This window comes from Neoarius graeffei, chromosome 15, assembly GCF_027579695.1.
Source record: "Neoarius graeffei isolate fNeoGra1 chromosome 15, fNeoGra1.pri, whole genome shotgun sequence".
NCBI classification, from domain to species: domain Eukaryota; kingdom Metazoa; phylum Chordata; class Actinopteri; order Siluriformes; family Ariidae; genus Neoarius; species Neoarius graeffei.
The window spans coordinates 36,070,529-36,088,487 of record NC_083583.1 but is presented as its reverse complement, the minus strand read 5'-3'; the positions used below and the strand labels follow the sequence as shown (position 1 = coordinate 36,088,487).

The 17,959-nt window shown below is 43.1% G+C and overlaps 1 protein-coding gene across 1 annotated transcript in view; it reads left to right on the top strand.

Moving 5' to 3' along the window:
* The window catches only part of mfsd14a1 (major facilitator superfamily domain containing 14A 1), a 35,382-nt gene extending 17,703 nt beyond the window's left edge, over positions 1-17,679 (top strand). Inside the window, exons 3-12 of the mRNA XM_060941205.1 lie at positions 2,001-2,063; positions 2,150-2,277; positions 4,810-4,924; positions 9,199-9,417; positions 12,493-12,606; positions 14,345-14,416; positions 14,503-14,615; positions 14,698-14,795; positions 15,264-15,418; positions 15,617-17,679. Of these exons, the coding sequence (XP_060797188.1) occupies positions 2,001-2,063; positions 2,150-2,277; positions 4,810-4,924; positions 9,199-9,417; positions 12,493-12,606; positions 14,345-14,416; positions 14,503-14,615; positions 14,698-14,795; positions 15,264-15,418; positions 15,617-15,820 (1,281 nt within the window). The 3' untranslated portion in view covers positions 15,821-17,679. The remainder of the gene's footprint in view (positions 1-2,000; positions 2,064-2,149; positions 2,278-4,809; positions 4,925-9,198; positions 9,418-12,492; positions 12,607-14,344; positions 14,417-14,502; positions 14,616-14,697; positions 14,796-15,263; positions 15,419-15,616) is intronic.
* Positions 17,680-17,959: the final 280 nt, after the last annotated feature.

Genomic DNA, 17,959 nt, shown 5'->3' with positions numbered 1-17,959 from the left:
CATGCTTTGGGGCTGTTTTTCTGCAAAGGGACCAGGACTACTGATCCGTGTAAAGGAAAGAATGAATGGGGCCATGTATCGTGAGATTTTGAGTGAAAACCTCCTTCCATCAGCAAGGGCACTGAAGATGAAACATGGCTGGGTCTTTCAGCATGACAATGATCCCAAACACACCGCCCGGGCAACGAAGGAGTGGCTTCGTAAGAAGCATTTCAAGGTCCTGGAGTGGCCTAGCCAGTCTCCAGATCTCAACCCCATAGAAAACCTTTGGAGGGAGTTGAAAGTCCGTGTTGCCCAGCGACAGCCCCAAAACATCACTGCTCTAGAGGAGATCTGCATGGAGGAATGGGCCAAAATACCAGCAACAGTGTGTGAAAACCTTGTGAAGACTTACAGAAAACGTTTGACCTCAGTCATTGCCAACAAAGGGTATATAACAAAGTATTGAGATGAACTTTTGTTATTGACCAAATACTTATTTTCCACCATAATTTGCAAATAAATTCTTTAAAAATCAGACAATGTGATTTTCTGGATTTTTTTTCTCATTTTGTCTCTCATAGTTGAGGTATACCTATGATGAAAATTATAGGCCTCTCTCATCTTTTTAAGTGGGAGAACTTGCACAATTGGTGACTGACAATACTTTTTTGCCCCACTGTAAGTCGCACTTGCCATCGTTTGTTTGCCGCATCTTTCTTTCTTTTCAGTGCATCATGTTGAATGAAGTTATGGATAAAGTCTCGGAGCTCTTTTTCTGTAAAAGTTGAAATTGAATTTTTTAGGATACCATGTTCTTTAGACAAATTCCCTGCGTTCTCACCATGCTTTAGATGGTCCAGGATATGAAATTTGACTTCGACAGAAAGTATCTTATGTTTACGAGTGTCATGTAATGGAGGTGGATGACTGGTGTAATTGCAGGCAGAGTGTTTTATTTTAAATATGGGAGGCAAACAATTAAAAAAATAATGACAAAGGCATGGTCATGGAACGAGCAACGGTCAAGCGAGGCACAAAAAGAATATCAGAGGTAATCACAAAGTCCAAAATAGAAAAGCAAGTCAAAATCAGTAAAGCAGTACACAGCACAAAGGCTTGGTAATGTGAGGCACTAGCGACAGCACGTATACTTTGCAAAGTCTGTGTGTTTAGGGAGTCTTGATAAGCTCTTGCTGTGATTGCGCTCTAATCTGAGACAGCTGCATGGTAATTAGTCCTAATGGCGCTGCGCGCTCAGAGCACGTGGACATAACAGCGAGTCGCCATGACAACAATGCATATGGAGTAAAGACTCATGTAAAGTTGTTTTTAGCTTGTAAAATAAAGTCCTTTTAAGGTTTGTTTTTTTTTTTAAGTCAGTGATTGCCAACTGAGCTTGGTTAGTTAAGCTTTTGTTTTATGGTGTTAATGTGTACTGTTAACTTGACTGTGGACTTGATTACTTATTGTTTGTCTCTGGGGAAAGAAGAATGCATGGCTCAGTGATTATTTACTTTCAGAGTCCGACTCCTTGTCATTAAAGGCGGGGGACGTCATGAACTTGGTTTGTTATATGTGAAAGTTTGTAGTAAGCGTTCATTATAACAGGGTTACAGTGTAATTTGTTCTGGAAAAGCCTTAATTACCTGGAAAAAAATCCTGTTGTTTTTTTATGAATGTTTATTTTAAAAATGAAAAAGTTATGATCTATTATCTGTCATATCACCTTTTGCTTTGTCATTTTTGAAGTTTGATTCCAGAAAATGAAGGTGATGCCACACGGCACCATTATTTCAACAGAAAATAAAACTAAACCAAATGGCAAAAAAAAAAAATCAATTTCATTCTGATTCAGATTGAGCAAAAGGACTAATAAGTGGCAAAGTGCTCTTGAGATGCAAACATTTCTTGGTGTTGAATTTGATTTTTATACTCAAACTTATTTTCTTTTAAAACCTGATACTGTGCTAAATCATCATCAGTATTGATCCTAATTATTGTTGTTTTCAATTGTCCAGGTTCTTCATGAAACATTTCCAAAGCACACGTTTTTGATGAATGGCCTCATACAGGGAGTTAAGGTGCAGTACTTAATCTGTTGTCGGATAGGTTTGATGTCAATAAAGCATGGCTGGAGACATAAACGATTGGTTCTTGTTGGTCACAGGGTTTGCTGTCGTTTCTGAGCGCTCCTCTGATCGGTGCTCTGTCTGATGTCTGGGGCAGGAAGTCATTTCTTCTCCTCACCGTTTTCTTCACCTGTGCTCCTATCCCTCTAATGAAGATTAGCCCATGGTACGTTTACCAGCATTCACTACTATTTCCACACCTTACACGTTCCATTACTGTTTTAGTAGCTCTTTCCATTTACTCTATCAGCGTAGACTTTAAGAGTAGTTGGGGGAAAAAAATAGGCAGATGAAGCTGTTTTATTAGTGCAAACGCATCAACAAACTTCTTAGGTAGTTTGGTAGCATTAGAAGGTTCACCTCAAGTCAGAATTATAGTAATTACAAGATAACGACTTGGACGTTCACCTCCGAGCTCTTTGAACTGGGGAAATCAGTCCCTTCTATGGCAACATCGACACTTCAGGTAACTAGCAGTTAGCTAAACCGTATTTTAAGGTTTTTCAGTGGTTCAGTCAAGTTAAGTCCTGTTATTACACTCCTAACATCCTTTTTAGGAGCATTTGTTTACTGCATAACATCACACAATATGGGGTTGTAAATTCCTAAAGATTTCGGCATCTCCAACTGATGATTATTTTAGTTTGTACAAGTTTGTAATTATTGTTATTTAGACATGACGTTAGTGCATTATTAGCCATCAAGTCAGATATTTTAGAAGTCTAAATGACTACAGAGTGAATCTCATGATTACGCTTCTGTCATGTGTATGTATGACAGAGAGATGTTAAATTCTCAAATCTGATTGATCAGAAGGTGTTTATTAATTTCACAGGTTTATATGAATTTGCTCTTAATAATAATAATATTTATAATGTGCATATACCACTTACATATTCTCACGTGTGCAAAAAATAATAGATTAATAAATAAGAGAAATTATAATAAAAGTATGTCGATAAAAATACAAGCTGAATAGGTAGATATGTAGATAAATATATGGATGCTATAATTCATGCTAAAAATATGCATAAAATATAATTTGAAGATAATTCCTTGTCTCATCACTAAAAGCCTTCTAGAAAAGATACGTTTTTAGAAGCTTCTTAAAGACTGTAGGCGACTCGGCTCTATGGACATTTAATGGAAACCTGTTCCACACAACAGTTACTATAGTAACGGCTCATTCACAGGGACCTGTACAGCGGATGGTCCACGTAAACTGATTAAACCCAAAGAAAACACCCCCTCAACTTGAAATTCCGACTTCTTAGGATAGTCTTCTCAACTACAAATTTCTTCCTGGTTTATGGAGTGACATCAAGTCGACATGACTCTACACAGGATCAGAAGTAAATAAATTGGCACTTCGTGACTTTAAATGAGTTGCACTGTATATAAAAGTATTTGCTTTAGATTATTCAACATGCAGATATATTCACTTGTTCAATTTATAACACTGGTTATGCAGTTAGAGATTTTGAAGAGCTGAATCTATCTGGCTAATTTGCCGCTCACAAACGTTGAAAGTTTTGGCCTGTGAATCACCACTTATGAGGTAATTCGAGTGCAGCATACATTTTTATGTTAAAGCTTTAAATTAAAGTTTTCCAGACTCTTCAGGACAGAGATGTTTATACTTGTGGATTTTTTGACGACATGACAAGAGGAGTAAAACATATTGGTATATGCTGTTATAAATAATAATCGACTTCAGGTACCTCTTTTCCACCAAATCAGTTCCAGGGCTGGTTCGGGGCCAGTGCTGGTGCTGGTTCACAACTCGTTCAACTTGTGAGGCAGCTGAGAACCAGTTTGCTTTTCCATAGCTCACGGTGCTAAAAGAAGACACGTCATTACTTTGCTGTATACGTCATTACGTCGCTGTATGTGTCAGTTACGTCGCTACGTTTGCATAAACCTTGGCGCGAATATCGAAGCAAAAACAACACGGAAGAAGCAGCAGCAGCAACAACAATAATAATAATGGATGACTTCGCGTTTGTACAGCTGCTGCTTCTCGTCGCTTAAAAATGGCGATCTTTCGCGGTCTTGTTATTGTTGTTGGTCTTAACAACTCCGCCCCCCTGCTGACGTAAGCGGTTCTTTCCTCTGGCCCAGCAGAGAGTTGGTGCTAGCCTGGAACTGGTTTTTCTGGCCCCAGAGCCAGTTCTTTGTCAGTGGAAACAGAAAACCCAGTTCCAAACTAAGCACTAGCCCCGAACCAGCCCTGGAACTGCTTTGGTGGAAAAGGGGCAAGGGTGGGAACAGTAACTCCACTTCATCATACCATCGGTCACTAATTATTTTCCAATAACGGCTCAACACGCTTCACATTTCTAGCTACCTTAATGTGTCTCCAGTCTCATCACTGTAACTGATGTTGAAATATTTTTTTGCACCAGTTTTGTTTAATTTTCTGTTTTTCTTTGTAGTATATGTTGAATTTATTTTTTAAAAAGAATCAGTGTTTCTATGTCCTCATACTGTATTCTGTATTATAAAGATGATTTTAAGTATTGTGACATGATATCTTTGATATTGGTGCCAGACACGCTCATGTGACGTTGAGAAGCCATACACTGAGAAAAGTGCTGGAACAATTTTGAATGAGTGATTTAATTTGAAGATGTGGATTTAATTAGAGGCGGATGCATGTTCGGCTATACTGTAATTCTGACCTCTGCTTCTGCTTCAGGTGGTATTTTGCAGTTATTTCTGTGTCCGGAGTGTTTGCTGTGACATTCTCTGTGGTTTTTGCGTATGTGGCCGACATTACGCAGGAGCATGAACGCAGCATGGCATATGGCCTGGTGTGTACTGTTATTACAAATATTCATGATGTATATTTTTACTTACACACACACACACACACACACACACACAGGTCATGAATTGAAATTAAATTTGTTCTATGATGTGTAATTATATTGTTTTGTTATGCCAGACTGCATTTATTGATATGTTAATTAAAAACAAAATTAGGAGCAATTTATCCTAAAATCTGTTTTTCATTTACATTACTATTCCAGCTTCATATGAAGTGTGTATATATAAGATAAGCTAGCCTTTTATTATCCCACAAGGGGAAATTTACATTGTTATAGCAGCAAAATATATAAAGAGAAAAAGATAAGGCAGTGAAGGAGTAGTGCAAAAGTACTAAGTATACAAAAAAAGGATACATCTCATCTCATTTTCTTCCGCTTATCCGGGGCTGGGTCACGGAGGCAGCAGTCTGAGCATGGAAGCCCAAACTTCCCTCCCCCCAGACACCTCGGCCAGCTCCTCGGGAAGAACACCGAGGTGTTCCCAGGCCAGCCGAGAGACATAGTCCCTCTAGCGTGTCCTGGGTCTTCCCCAGGGCCTCCTCCTGGGGGGACATGCCTGAAACACCTCCCCAGGGAGGCGTCCAGGAGGCATCCGAAAGAGATGCCCGAGCCACCTCAGCTGATTCCTCTCGATGTGGAGGAGCAGCGGCTCTACTCCGAGCTCCTCCCGAGGGACTGTGCTTCTCACCCTATCTTTAAGGGAGCGCCCAGCCACCCTGCGAAGGAAACTCATTTCGGCCACTTGTATCCACGATCTTGTTCTTTCGGTCATTACCCAAAGCTCATGACCACAGGTGAGAGTCGGAACGTAGATTGACCGGTAAATCGAGAGCTTCGCCTTTTGGCTCAGCTCCTTCTTCACCATGACGGACCGGTAAAGCGACCGCATCACTGCGGAGGCTGCACCGATCCGCCTGTCGATCTTGCGCTCCATCCTTCCCTCACTCGTGAACAAGATCCCGAGATACTTAAACTCCTCCACTTGAGGCAGGACTTCTCCACCAACCTGAAGAGGGCAAGCCACCCTTTTCCGTTCGAGAACCATGGCCTCGGACTTGGAGGTGCTGCTTCTCATCCCAGCCGCTTCACACTCTACTGCAAACCGCCCCAGTGCATGCTGAAGGTCCTGGTTTGAAGAAGCCAGTAGGACAACATCATCCGCAAAAAGCAGAGATGAAATCCTGTGGTTCCCAAACAGGATTCCCTCCGGCCCCTGGCTGCACCTAGAAATTCTGTCCATAAAAATTATGAACAGAACTGGTGACAAAGGGCAGCCCTGCCGGAGTCCAACATGCACTGGGAACAGGTCTGACTTACTGCCGGCAATGCGAACCAGACTCCTGCTCCGTTCGTACAGGGACCGGACAGCCCTTAGCAAAGAGGCCCGAACCCCATACTCCCGAAGCAGCCCCCACAGGATACCACAAGAGACACGGTCAAATGCCTTCTCTTCCATAAAGCACATGTGGACTGGTTGGGCAAACTCCCATGAACCCTCGAGCACCCTATGAAGCGTATAGAGCTGGTCCAATGTTCCACGACCAGGATAAAAACCGCATTGTTCCTCCTGGATCCGAGGTTCGACTATTGGCTGAATTCTCCTCTCCAGTACCCTGGAGTAAACATTCCCGGGAAGGCTGAGAAGTGTGATTTCCCCTATAATTGGAGCACACTCTCCGGTCCCCTTTCTTAAAAAGAGGGACCACCACCTCGGTCTGCCACTCCAGAGGCACTGTCCCCAACCGCCACGTGATGTTGCAGAGGTGTGTCAGCCAAGACATCCCCACAACATCCAGAGACTTGAGATACTCAGGGCGGATTTCATCCACCCCCGGTGCCTTGCCACCGAGGAGCTTGCAAACCACCTCAGTGACTTCGGCTTGTGTAATGGACGAGTCCACCTCTGAGTCATCAGCCTCCGCTTCCTCAATGGAAGACGTGACGGTGGGATTGAGGAGATCCTCAAAGTATTCCTTCCACCGCCTGACAATATCCCCAGTCGAGGTCAACAGCTCCCCACCCGCACTGTAAACAGTGTTGGCAGAGTACTGCTTCCCCCTCCTGAGGTGCCGAACGGTTTGCCAGAATTTCCTCGAGGCCGACCGATAGTCCTCCTCCATGGCCTCACCGAACTCCTCCCAGTTCTGAGTTTTTGCCTCCACAACTGCCCGAGCTGCGGGCAGTCAGCTGCCTCAGGAGTCCCGGAGGCCAACATGGCCCGATAGGACTCCTTCAGCTTGACGGCATCCCTTACTTCCGGTGTCCACCACCGGGTTTGGGGATTGCCGCCACGACAGGCACCGGAGACCTTGCGGCCACAGCTCTGAACAGCTTCGTCGACAATGGAGGCAGAGAACATGGTCCACTCAGACTCAATATCCCCCGCCTCCCTCGGAAGCTTGGAGAAGCTCTCCCGGAGGTGGGAGTTTAAAGACCTCCCCGACAGAGTGCTCAGCCAGACGTTCCCAGCAGACCCTCACCATACGTTTGGGCCTGCCAGGTCTGTCCGGCTTCCTCCTCCGCCAGCGGATCCAACACACCACCAGGTGGTGATCAGTTGACAGCTCAGCCCCTCTCTTCACCCGAGTGTCCAAGACATAGGGCCGGAGATCAGATGAAACGACAACAAAGTCGATCGTCGACCTCCGACCTAAGGTGTCCTGGTGCCACTTACACTTATGGACACCCCATGCTTGAACATGGTGTTTGTTATGGACAAACCGTGACTAGCACAGAAGGCCAATAACGAAGCACCACTCGGGTTCAGATCGGGGAGGCCGTTCCTCCCAATCACGCCCCTCCAGGTGTCACTGTCGTCACCCACGTGAGCGTTGAAGTCCCCCAGTAGAACAATGGAGTCCCCAGTCGGAGCACCTCTCAGTACCTCTCCCAGGGACTCCAAGAAGGCTGGATACTCTATACTGCTATTCGGCCCGTAGGCACAAACAACAGCAAGAGTCCTCTCCCCAACCCGAAGGTGGAGAGAGGCGACCCTCTCGTTCACTGGGGTAAACTCCAACACATGGCAGCTGAGCTGGGGAGCTATAAGCAAGCCCACACCAGCCTGTCGCCGCTCACCGTGGGCGACTCCAGAGAAGTGGAGAGTCCAGCCCCTCTCGAGGAGCTGGGTTCCGGAGCCCAAGCTGTGCATGGAGGTGAGCCCGACTATCTCTAGCCGGTACCTCTCAACCTCCCGCACAAGCTCAGGCTCTTTTCTCCCCCAGCGAAGTGACATTCCATATCCCAACAGCTAGCCGCTGTGTTCGGGGATCAGGTCGTCGAGGCCCCTGCCTTCGACTGCTGCCCAATAAACCCTGCACCGGCCCCCTACAGCTACCTCTGTAGGTGGTGAACCCACAGGAGGTCGGGTCCACGTCACCGCTTTGGGCTGAGCCCGGCCAGGCCCCGTGGGCAAAGGCCCAGCCACCAGGCGCTTACATATGAGCCCCAACCCCGGGCCTGGCTCCAGGGTGGGGCCCCGGCTGATTTTTTTTTTTTTTTTTTTTTTTCCCCCCCATAAGGGGTTTTGGTGAACTGCTCTTGGTCTGGCCTGTCACCTAGGACCTGTCTGCCTTGGGAAACCCTAACGGGCGTAATGCCCCCAACAACATAGCTCTTAGGATCATTCAAGCACACAAATCCCTCCACCACAATAAGGTGGCAGTTCTAGGAGGGGAAAAGGATATATAAAAGAAATAAACTACAAATTTAGAGATATATAGTTAACATAAGTGTATTACAAAGGTGGTATTGCACGTGTAAGTATTGCACAGGTATTATTACCAGTATTACCCAGATAGCAAGTCGGTATATTGCACAAGAGCCATTTTAACCATGTGTAGCTAGCAGTTCGCTATAAAGTACTGATGCTGATAGTCAGTGCACACAGTATACGTTCAGAGGGGTTTCTATGGATGTAGAAGTGATCTGGACAGTATTGTTCATTATTGTGAGGAGTGACTGGTGCTGTACTTGGTGAGGTGCTGGTTGTGCAGTCTCACAGCAGCAGGGAGGAAGGAGTTGCTGTATCACCCCTTAAGATGGAGGAGCCATCTGCGGTGTGTTAAGCTATATATTTGTCTATTCAGTTTGCCTCCTCCCACCAGATCTTTTTAATATAGGCTAGTTCCATTTACTTTAGCTGTTTTTTTTTCCTATTAATTAAACATACTGCTCAGTTTGTTTGCGTTCTAAGGTTATACTTCCTATTTTTACACTGCGTTTTCACGTATTATTCTTCCAATGGTTTCCACTAGGTTTCAGCCACGTTTGCAGCGAGCCTGGTGACCAGCCCAGCCATTGGTGCCTACCTCAGCCGAGCGTATGGAGACAGTCTGGTCGTGGTTTTAGCATCAGCGATCGCCATGCTGGACATCTGCTTCATCCTGGTGGCCGTTCCTGAATCGCTACCAGAGAAAATGAGACCAGCGTCATGGGGAGCGCCGATCTCCTGGGAACAGGCTGATCCCTTTGCCGTGAGTGTACTTTACTGTGTTGTAGTTTAACTCATTTGTGGTGCTTTAAGGATTTTGAGGTGAATGACTGGACGAAGCGATGGATGAAAGAAAGGATAGATGGTTGGACAAATCAATGGATGCATGGATAGTTGGATGGCCAGCCAGACAGATATGAGGATGGATGAATGGGTGGTTGGACAAATGGATGGACAAATGAATGGGTGGCTGGACAGACTGATGAATGAATTTGTGGTCAGACAGACCAATGATTGCAGGGATCGACAAGAGGGATTGAGTGGACAAATGGAAGAATAGATGGTTTGGCTGACAGACAGAAAGATGGTTAAATGGACAAATGGATAGGATGAATACATAAACTGATGATTCGGACCACTGGATACATGGAGGATGTGATAGATTGACAGATGATGAGACAAAATGTTGGATGGATGGATGTTTGATAGAAGAATGGATAGATTGATGGATAGAACCTTGGTTGAATAGGCAAATGTAAGAAAATATATATAAAATATACAGTCGTGTTCAAAATAATAGCAGTATGTTACTCACGTTTTTAAAAAGCTCAAAATCCTTATACTAGTTTTTATTTCCATGCATTGGGAACACTACACATTATATTCTACATCAAAACATGAAGAAAAATGCATCAATATTTTAATTACTTGACAGAAAATTAAGAAAAATGAATATTGGGCTGTTCAAAAACTATAGCAGTGTCTGCATTTTTCATTGCAAACTCAAATATTTACTGTATAAACTGAAAATCTTTAGGATTTAGTGTTCCTGTGAATCACTAAACTAATATTTTAGTTGTATAACCACGGTTTCTGAGAACTGCTTCACATCTGTGTTGCATGGAGTCGACCAACTTCTGGCACCTGTGAACAGGTATTCCAGCCCAGGATAATTTGACAACATTCCACAATTCCTCTGCATTTCTTGATTTTGCGTCAGAAACAGCATTTTTGATGTCACCCTACAAGTATTCTATTGGATTAAGGTCCGGGGATTGGGCTGGCCACTCCATAACTTTCATTTTGTTGGTCTTGAACCCTGATGCTGCTCGCTTACTGGTGTGTTTGGGGTCGTTGTCTTGTTGAAACACCCATTTCAAGGGCATTTCCTCTTCAGCATAAGGCAACATGACCTCCTCAAGTATTTTGATCTATGCAAACTGATCCATGATCCCTGGTATGCGATAAATAGGCCCGACACCATAGTAAGAGAAGCATCCCCATATCATGATGCTTGCACCACCATGCTTCACTGTCTTCAGAGTGTACTGTGGCTTGAATTCAGTGTTTGGGGGTCGTCTGACAAACTGTCTGCGGCCCTTGGACCCAAAAAGAACAATCTTACTTTCAGCAGTCCACAAAATGTTTCTCCATTTCTCTTTAGGCCAGTCGATGTGTTCTTTGGCAAATTGTATCCTCTTCAGCACGTCTTTTTTTTTTTTTTTAAAACAGTGGGACTTTGCGGGGGCTTCTTGCCAATAGATTAGCTTCACACAGGCGTCTTCTAATTGTCACAGTGCTCACAGATAACTTCAGACCATCTTTGATCACCCTGGAGCTGATCACTGGCTGAGTCTTTGCCACTCTGGCTATTCTTCGATCCATTTGAACGGTAGTCTTCCGTTTTCTTCCACGTCTCTCTGGTTTTGCTGTCCATTTTAAAGCACTGGAGATCATTTTAGCCGAGCAGCCCATCATTTTCTGCACTTCTTTCTACGTTTTCCCCTCTTCAACCAACGTTTTAATCAACGCACGCTGTTCTTCTGAACAATGTCTGGAACGACCCATGTTTCTCAGGTTTTCAGAGAGAAATGCGTGTACAACATGTGCTGGCTTCATCCTTAAATTCGGGCCACCTGATTGATGCCTGTTTTTTCACAGAATGAATGACCTCACTAATTGAACTCCACACTGCTATTATTTTGAACACGCCCCTTTCACTTAATTATTCAGTTACACAGACTCAGGAGCATGCATATCATGAATGTTGGGTCTGTTGGTTTTCTATGACTTGACTACACCTATTTGCCATGTCGCAATATAATTTCTACCAAAAACAGTGATTGATCTGGTTAGTCATGTTGGACTGCTATTATTTTGAACACAACTGTATATGCAATATATAGCTCAATAGAAAATTTGAATAGCTTCTGGATGGTTAGACAAATGGGTGGATGAATAGACAGATGGAGAGAAGAATCCTTGTGCATAATGAAGTACAGATACCAAAGTGGTAAAATACAGTCCGATACCATTTTACCATCGAGTCTACTGAGGTGTACTGTAGTGTTGTACTACACACATTTCTAAAATAGCTCTAAAGCTGGGAACAGTGATGTATCCCATATTCAGCGTCCTGAAATATCACATGCACGCTGAACATCCATCTGTGAGTCACAGTCAGCAGGTTCCAGGTCTCTGTAGGCGCGGAGCATGTTCAGCACGGTGGTGGTGGTGTTTGCTGTATAAAGAGAGATCAGCACAGAGTGCAGTGTAAACAGGGGCTGGTACAGGACTCGACTCTTACACCCTGATCTACAACAGGATTTAATTAAAGTTGACACGCTGTTTGGACAGACTCGAGAAGCTGTAAAGTTTACAGAAGAAATTAGATGTACAAGACGTGTATTAAAATGTAATCCGTAAGGAATGAAACCCTCTGTTTTGTGCTGTTATAGTGATGTGGTGAAGTGAAGTATCTTTTACCACCCCAAAGTTACTGTTACTATAGAAACAATGTCTTTCGAGTGCATGGCTGTGAACCCGTGATTTGCAGCAGTGCTATTGTCAGAGTCGGTGTTAGAAAATTAACACCTTCTGTCCAGTTTGAGAACGGAGTGATAATCTGAAAGAGGGTGTTGTCTGTCTTTGCTGCAACACAGTTTGCAAAGTAGTTCAGATGTAGTGAAGGCAGTGTAGAGCGATTTTATTTTGGATTGGGAACGCTGTTCATAGGCTCATATGCAAGAGCGCACAATGATCTGTGTTTTCTGTTCAGTGCAAAAGAAACCGCCAAGTACATACTTCGTGTGTTCTCTCTCTCTTTCTCTTTCTCTAGTCCCTGAAGAAGGTGGGTCAGGACTCGACGGTGCTGCTCATCTGTATTACAGTATTCCTGTCGTACCTTCCTGAGGCTGGCCAGTACTCCAGCTTCTTTCTCTACCTGCGACAGGTCTGATTATCACATCATTATTGCTGTATACATGTCATAAGTAAGGAATAAAACTCCATGCCATGCTGTTACAGGAGAATAAAACTCCATGCCATGCTGTTACAGGAAAATAAAAGCAGAGGTTTTTTTTTTTTATTAATTCCTCCAGTACTATACCAACCACCCAATGATTGTCCGTTTTTGTTTATTACATAATTGCATACTTTTTGTCCAATTATAATTACATTTAATGTAGTAGTTGCTGCCTAAATACAGCCAAGAAAACTTAAGTAATTCTAAATTGCTGTCTGTGATTTGTTAACACATTTTTAATGGTTAAGTGTAGGACCACAATGATTGATTAACATTGTGTCAATTATAAAACAATGATATTTTATAGTTAATGTGAATAATGATTTTAGTGTAGTGGTTAGCGCTGTCGCCTCACAGCAAGAAGGTTCGAGCCCAGCGGCCGACGAGGGCCTTTCTGTGTGGAGTTTGCATGTTCTCCCCGTGTCCGTGTGGGTTTCCTCCGGGTGCTCGGGTTTCCCCCACAGTCCAAAGACATGCAGGTTAGGTTAACTGGTGACTCTAAATTGACCGTAGGTGTGAATGTGAGTGTGAATGGTTGTTTGTCTCTGTTGCCCCTTTTCCACCAAATCAGTTCCAGGGCTGGTTCGGGGCCAGTGCTTAGTTTGGAACCGGGTTTTCTGTTTCCACTGACAAAGAACTGGCTCTGGGCCAGAAAAACCGGTTCCAGGGTAGCACCAGCTCTTTGCTGGGCCAGAGGAAAGAACCGCTTACGTCAGCGGGGGGGGCGGAGTTGTTAAGACCAACAACAATAGCAAGAGGGCGCCATTTTTAAGTAAGCGACAAGATATCATGGCTGCAGTAAAGAAGCAGTCATCCATTGTTGTTGTTGCTGCTGCTGCTTCTTCTTCTCTGTGTTGTTGTTGCTTCAATGTTCGCGCCAAGGTTTATGCAAACGCAGCGACGTAACTGACGTATACAGTGACATAATGACGTGGCTCCCCTTAGCACCCCGAGCTATGGAAAAGCAAACTGATTCTCAGCTGGTTCACAAATTGAACGAGTTGTGCACCAGCACCAGCACTGGCCCCGAACCAGCCCTGGAACTGATTTGGTGGCAAAGGGGTATGTGTCAGCCCTGTGATGACCTGGCGACTTGTCCAGGGTGTACCCCGCCTCTCGCCCGTAGTCAGCTGGGATAGGCTCCAGCTTGCCTGCGACCCTGTAGAACAGGATAAAGCGGCTACAGATAATGGATGGATTTTATAAAATATATAATTTATTTTATGATTTGGTACAGTTTAAATAAAGATGGTTTAAATCCACAAATTTCAAGTACCTTGTATTTATTGTTTAACACATTCTTTATCAAATACTTTCTCCATGGATTTTTCTGTCGATAAAAGCAAACACATATTACAGCCTTTCTCCTTTATAAGCCACATTCAAGATGATTCATCGATTTTGTCAGTTAATTTATATGAATAATTGACTGAATTTTTTGTAGTCTTCCTTAAATACACTTTTATTGCAGTTAAAAACTAATTCCATTTTTCTGAGGTTTACTGTTGGGAAATTTATTTTAAAAAAAGTTTAATTTTTTAGGAGTTATAAAGACTAAATGGCAGTGCAATCATGTAATCACACTAATTCTATTTAATTGTAATGTTCTGTGGCATATTCTCGAAACATTAGTGTTTGAATAAAGAATGAATTGTTTTTTATACAGATAATGGGCTTTTCATCGGAAAGTGTTGCTGCTTTCATAGCTGTGCTAGGATTACTTTCAATTGTTGCACAGGTTTGTTTTAATTATTCCAGTTTTATACTCTCCATACTTGAAGATTCGTATTTGTTAAGTGTCTGTGTGTATGCTCTCTTCTTCAGACTGTAGTGTTAAGTTTACTGATGCGTTCCATCGGGAACAAGAACACGATCCTGCTGGGTTTGGGCTTCCAGATCCTCCAGCTGGCGTGGTACGGGTTTGGTTCAGAGCCGTGGTGAGTGTGAGGGCAGGGCCTTGTGGTCATGTGAATTTACAGAAGTGATTGAGATGTGTGATGATGATCTTTGTCTTGTTAGGATGATGTGGGCTGCGGGTGCCGTAGCTGCCATGTCCAGCATCACCTTCCCCGCAGTTAGTGCTCTCGTGTCCCGCACTGCAGACCCAGACCAGCAAGGTGAGAATCATGCGCTTGGATTTATTAGTGTGGCAAAATGACTTTTATGAAGGGTGTGCGAATATCATAATACAACAGTAAGACTTTTTTTTTTTTTTTTAAATGCGGTTTTTCATGTTTTGCAAAGTGAAAACTCCTCTGACATCAAGACAGAACTTAGTTACACCTTTTACAAACAACTCGTATCACGTCAGTGATTACAAACTATTTATTTATTATCAGTTCATGTGGAGCGTCCACCATCCAAGTCCCACTGTTACTACAGAAATGATGGTGTATTCGAACCGAGTGCATGTGATGTGCAGCTGCGTTACTGTCAGAGCTGCTGTTCTAGAAAATTAATCAATAACATCTGACCAATCAGAGTTCAGAATTCAACAGCACTGTAATACAGGTGATGTTTCGAGGTTTAATGTGTGTGTGTGTGTGTGTGTGTGTGTGTGTGTGTGTGTGTGTACACACGTACAGGTGTGGGTCAGGGAATGATAACAGGGATCCGTGGTCTGTGTAACGGACTCGGCCCAGCTCTCTATGGCTTCATCTTCTACATCTTTCACGTGGAGCTGGATGAGGTTCCTGAGAGAGGTGAAGATTTTGAGCATCACACCCAGCTCCACCAGCAGGTCAGCCACTCCGCACACTTCACACACTCCCTCGTGTCTAAAACTGATGTCTGTTCAGTTAATGAGCATTACATCAGTTGCATAATATAATAATCACATTTTTATGATCATATAGTTATATGATTATTTCTGTGTCTGGAACATTTTTTTTTTAAACTTTTATCAGTATGCTGATTTTGTCACTCCATCTCATTCCAGAGCGCGATAATTCCTGGTCCTCCGTTTCTTTTTGGAGCATGCTCAGTGCTCCTGGCGCTGCTCGTGGCTTTGTTCATCCCTGAACACACACAGCTGGGTAGCCGAGTGGGCAGCTGGAAGAAACATGCCTCGGCTCACGGGCACCAGCACAACGCTCAGCCTCCAGAGGCCAAGGAGCCACTGCTGCAAGACACCAACGTGTGAAAGAAAACTCTGAACCAGAGATGTGACAAATGCCAATCTATATCAGACCAAGAGCTTTTTTTTTAAAAAAAAAAACAAACAAACAAAAAAAAAACCTATGTACATAGAGGAACATGTATTTAATGACGGTTCTGTCCAGTGGTACCGTTGCAGTGGCTTGTATTTATTCATTTTATAGTTCTTTATCTTTTTGCTGATTTTTTTTTTTTTTTTTTTTTTGTGCGTGTGTGTTTGCATTCCCATTTTAGACAGGGCTCACTCAGGGACACGAAGCTCGGTCAGGAGCGTTTCTGAACGCAGCATGCTAACCCATAGTCGCCTCATGTTAATGGAATAGTTCAGTGAAAAGTCACATGTGCTGAGTGTTTGTGTGCTTTCACACTTATTAGTCTGTTTCTTGAGTTGGGATCAGAGTGCAATTTATTATTTTGGTTGATTTTGCTATTTGGTTTGGTTTGCACATAATTAAAATGAACCAAATAGCAAAAAAAAAACGCTGTCTGAAATGTAAGGAGGGCTGAAAACATCCTCATAAAACTTTCACGTCGTTCAATAGCATTATAGAAAAATTTAACAAACTTTTGTGCTATTTAATCTTATTTTGGTTAAATCTTTTTTTTTTTTAAACCATTTTTCTGCTGTAGATTTTTGGTGACAATTAGTTAACTGATTTTATATAACACCCCCCCCCCCCCCCCCCCAATTCATCCATTATCTGTACTGCTTATCCAGTATAGATAATGGGAGCCAATCGAAGCACTGTGCCATGGCGCACACGTGTCCAATGTTGGCGAAATCAGATAAACATTGAAGGACTAGTTTTCAAGGGTACCACATAATTTCAAAACCTTATTAACGTGAGTTGGGAAAGGTGGTGGAGCTTCCAGAGGGTCACTTAATATCTGATAGTTGTGTAGGTGTTTTGAACTTTCCATAATTCCAGATTCATAAGTCGTTTTGCACATCTGTCCTGTTTATTGGGTGGGCAAAAAGAAGGCCGGTGCGTTGTGGGGTTTTTTTTTGTTGTTTTTTTGCTGCATAATTTTGAGTGCCAACTTTTCCTCATAAAAGGTGCAGCTGGATGCGGATCTAGCTGTGGTTTGAGGTGAATATCGACATAAGGTTTTGGGTGACGTTAAATTCCATTAAATGCTGGCGACAATTATCCTTTTAAACTCAAGCAACAAACATGTCTTGTCTATGTAAGTGTGTGTGTTAGATTGTTGATCCTTCCTTTAATGTGAGGTGTAAACAGATCAGCTATTTTGATGCCTCTATAATTCCTTACAGCTTTTCCAGCTCAGCTTCAGCATGAAAGATAAATTTTCACGTCTTCAGTTTCATTTTACAGCTCCTTTATCTACACAGATGGCTGTATATTATTCATACCACTTCAGAGTTTTTGGTGCCTTTGCTCACTATCCCCCCCCCCCCGCACATTTTGTGTTTCTCCTCCTGTAATACACTTGATTGAATTTACCTTAATGATAATAGTTCAGTGTATCGGAGCAGGAAACGCTAACATGCAGAGCTTTAGGAATGTTGTGGAAGGGACCAGTCTGAATGTAGGAAGTGCAGAAGCTCAGTGAGGAGAGGAATTTCAGTGGCCTTGTATACTTTTCAGGGTTTTTTTTGTTTTGTTTTAGACAAAAACATTTTGACCAAATCAAGTAGAAGTTTTTACTGAATGATGGCAGGCATGAATCAGTCGTGTTCTGGTTATTTCAGCTTTTCTATGTTCTCTCATCATGTTTTGCTGCCTTTATTAATTTTAACATACAGTCAAACTGTAATCAGCTAAGTGTGTAAATGACATGCCGTATCTTAACATTTCAATAAAAGTATTTTTGACATTGAAAGCTGGATTTGCTAATGTTCTTTATTTCTATCCGTTTGTTTTTGCCTCAGTCCCCATTAAGAAGGTGTGGCCTGTGTGTACATACCATTAATGCCAGCCTTACGCCAAACGATCTTTCAAGCAACTTCACTGTCGCAGACAAATTTCCCATGTTGGAATAAAATCATGAGAGTTTTGCTCGAGTTGTAGTGCACGCCCTTTGTCTCCATCATTTGGTGTAAGATGGTCAGGACAGCTATCTTAAGTCCAGGGCTCGACATTAAGGACTGCCCGATTGCCTG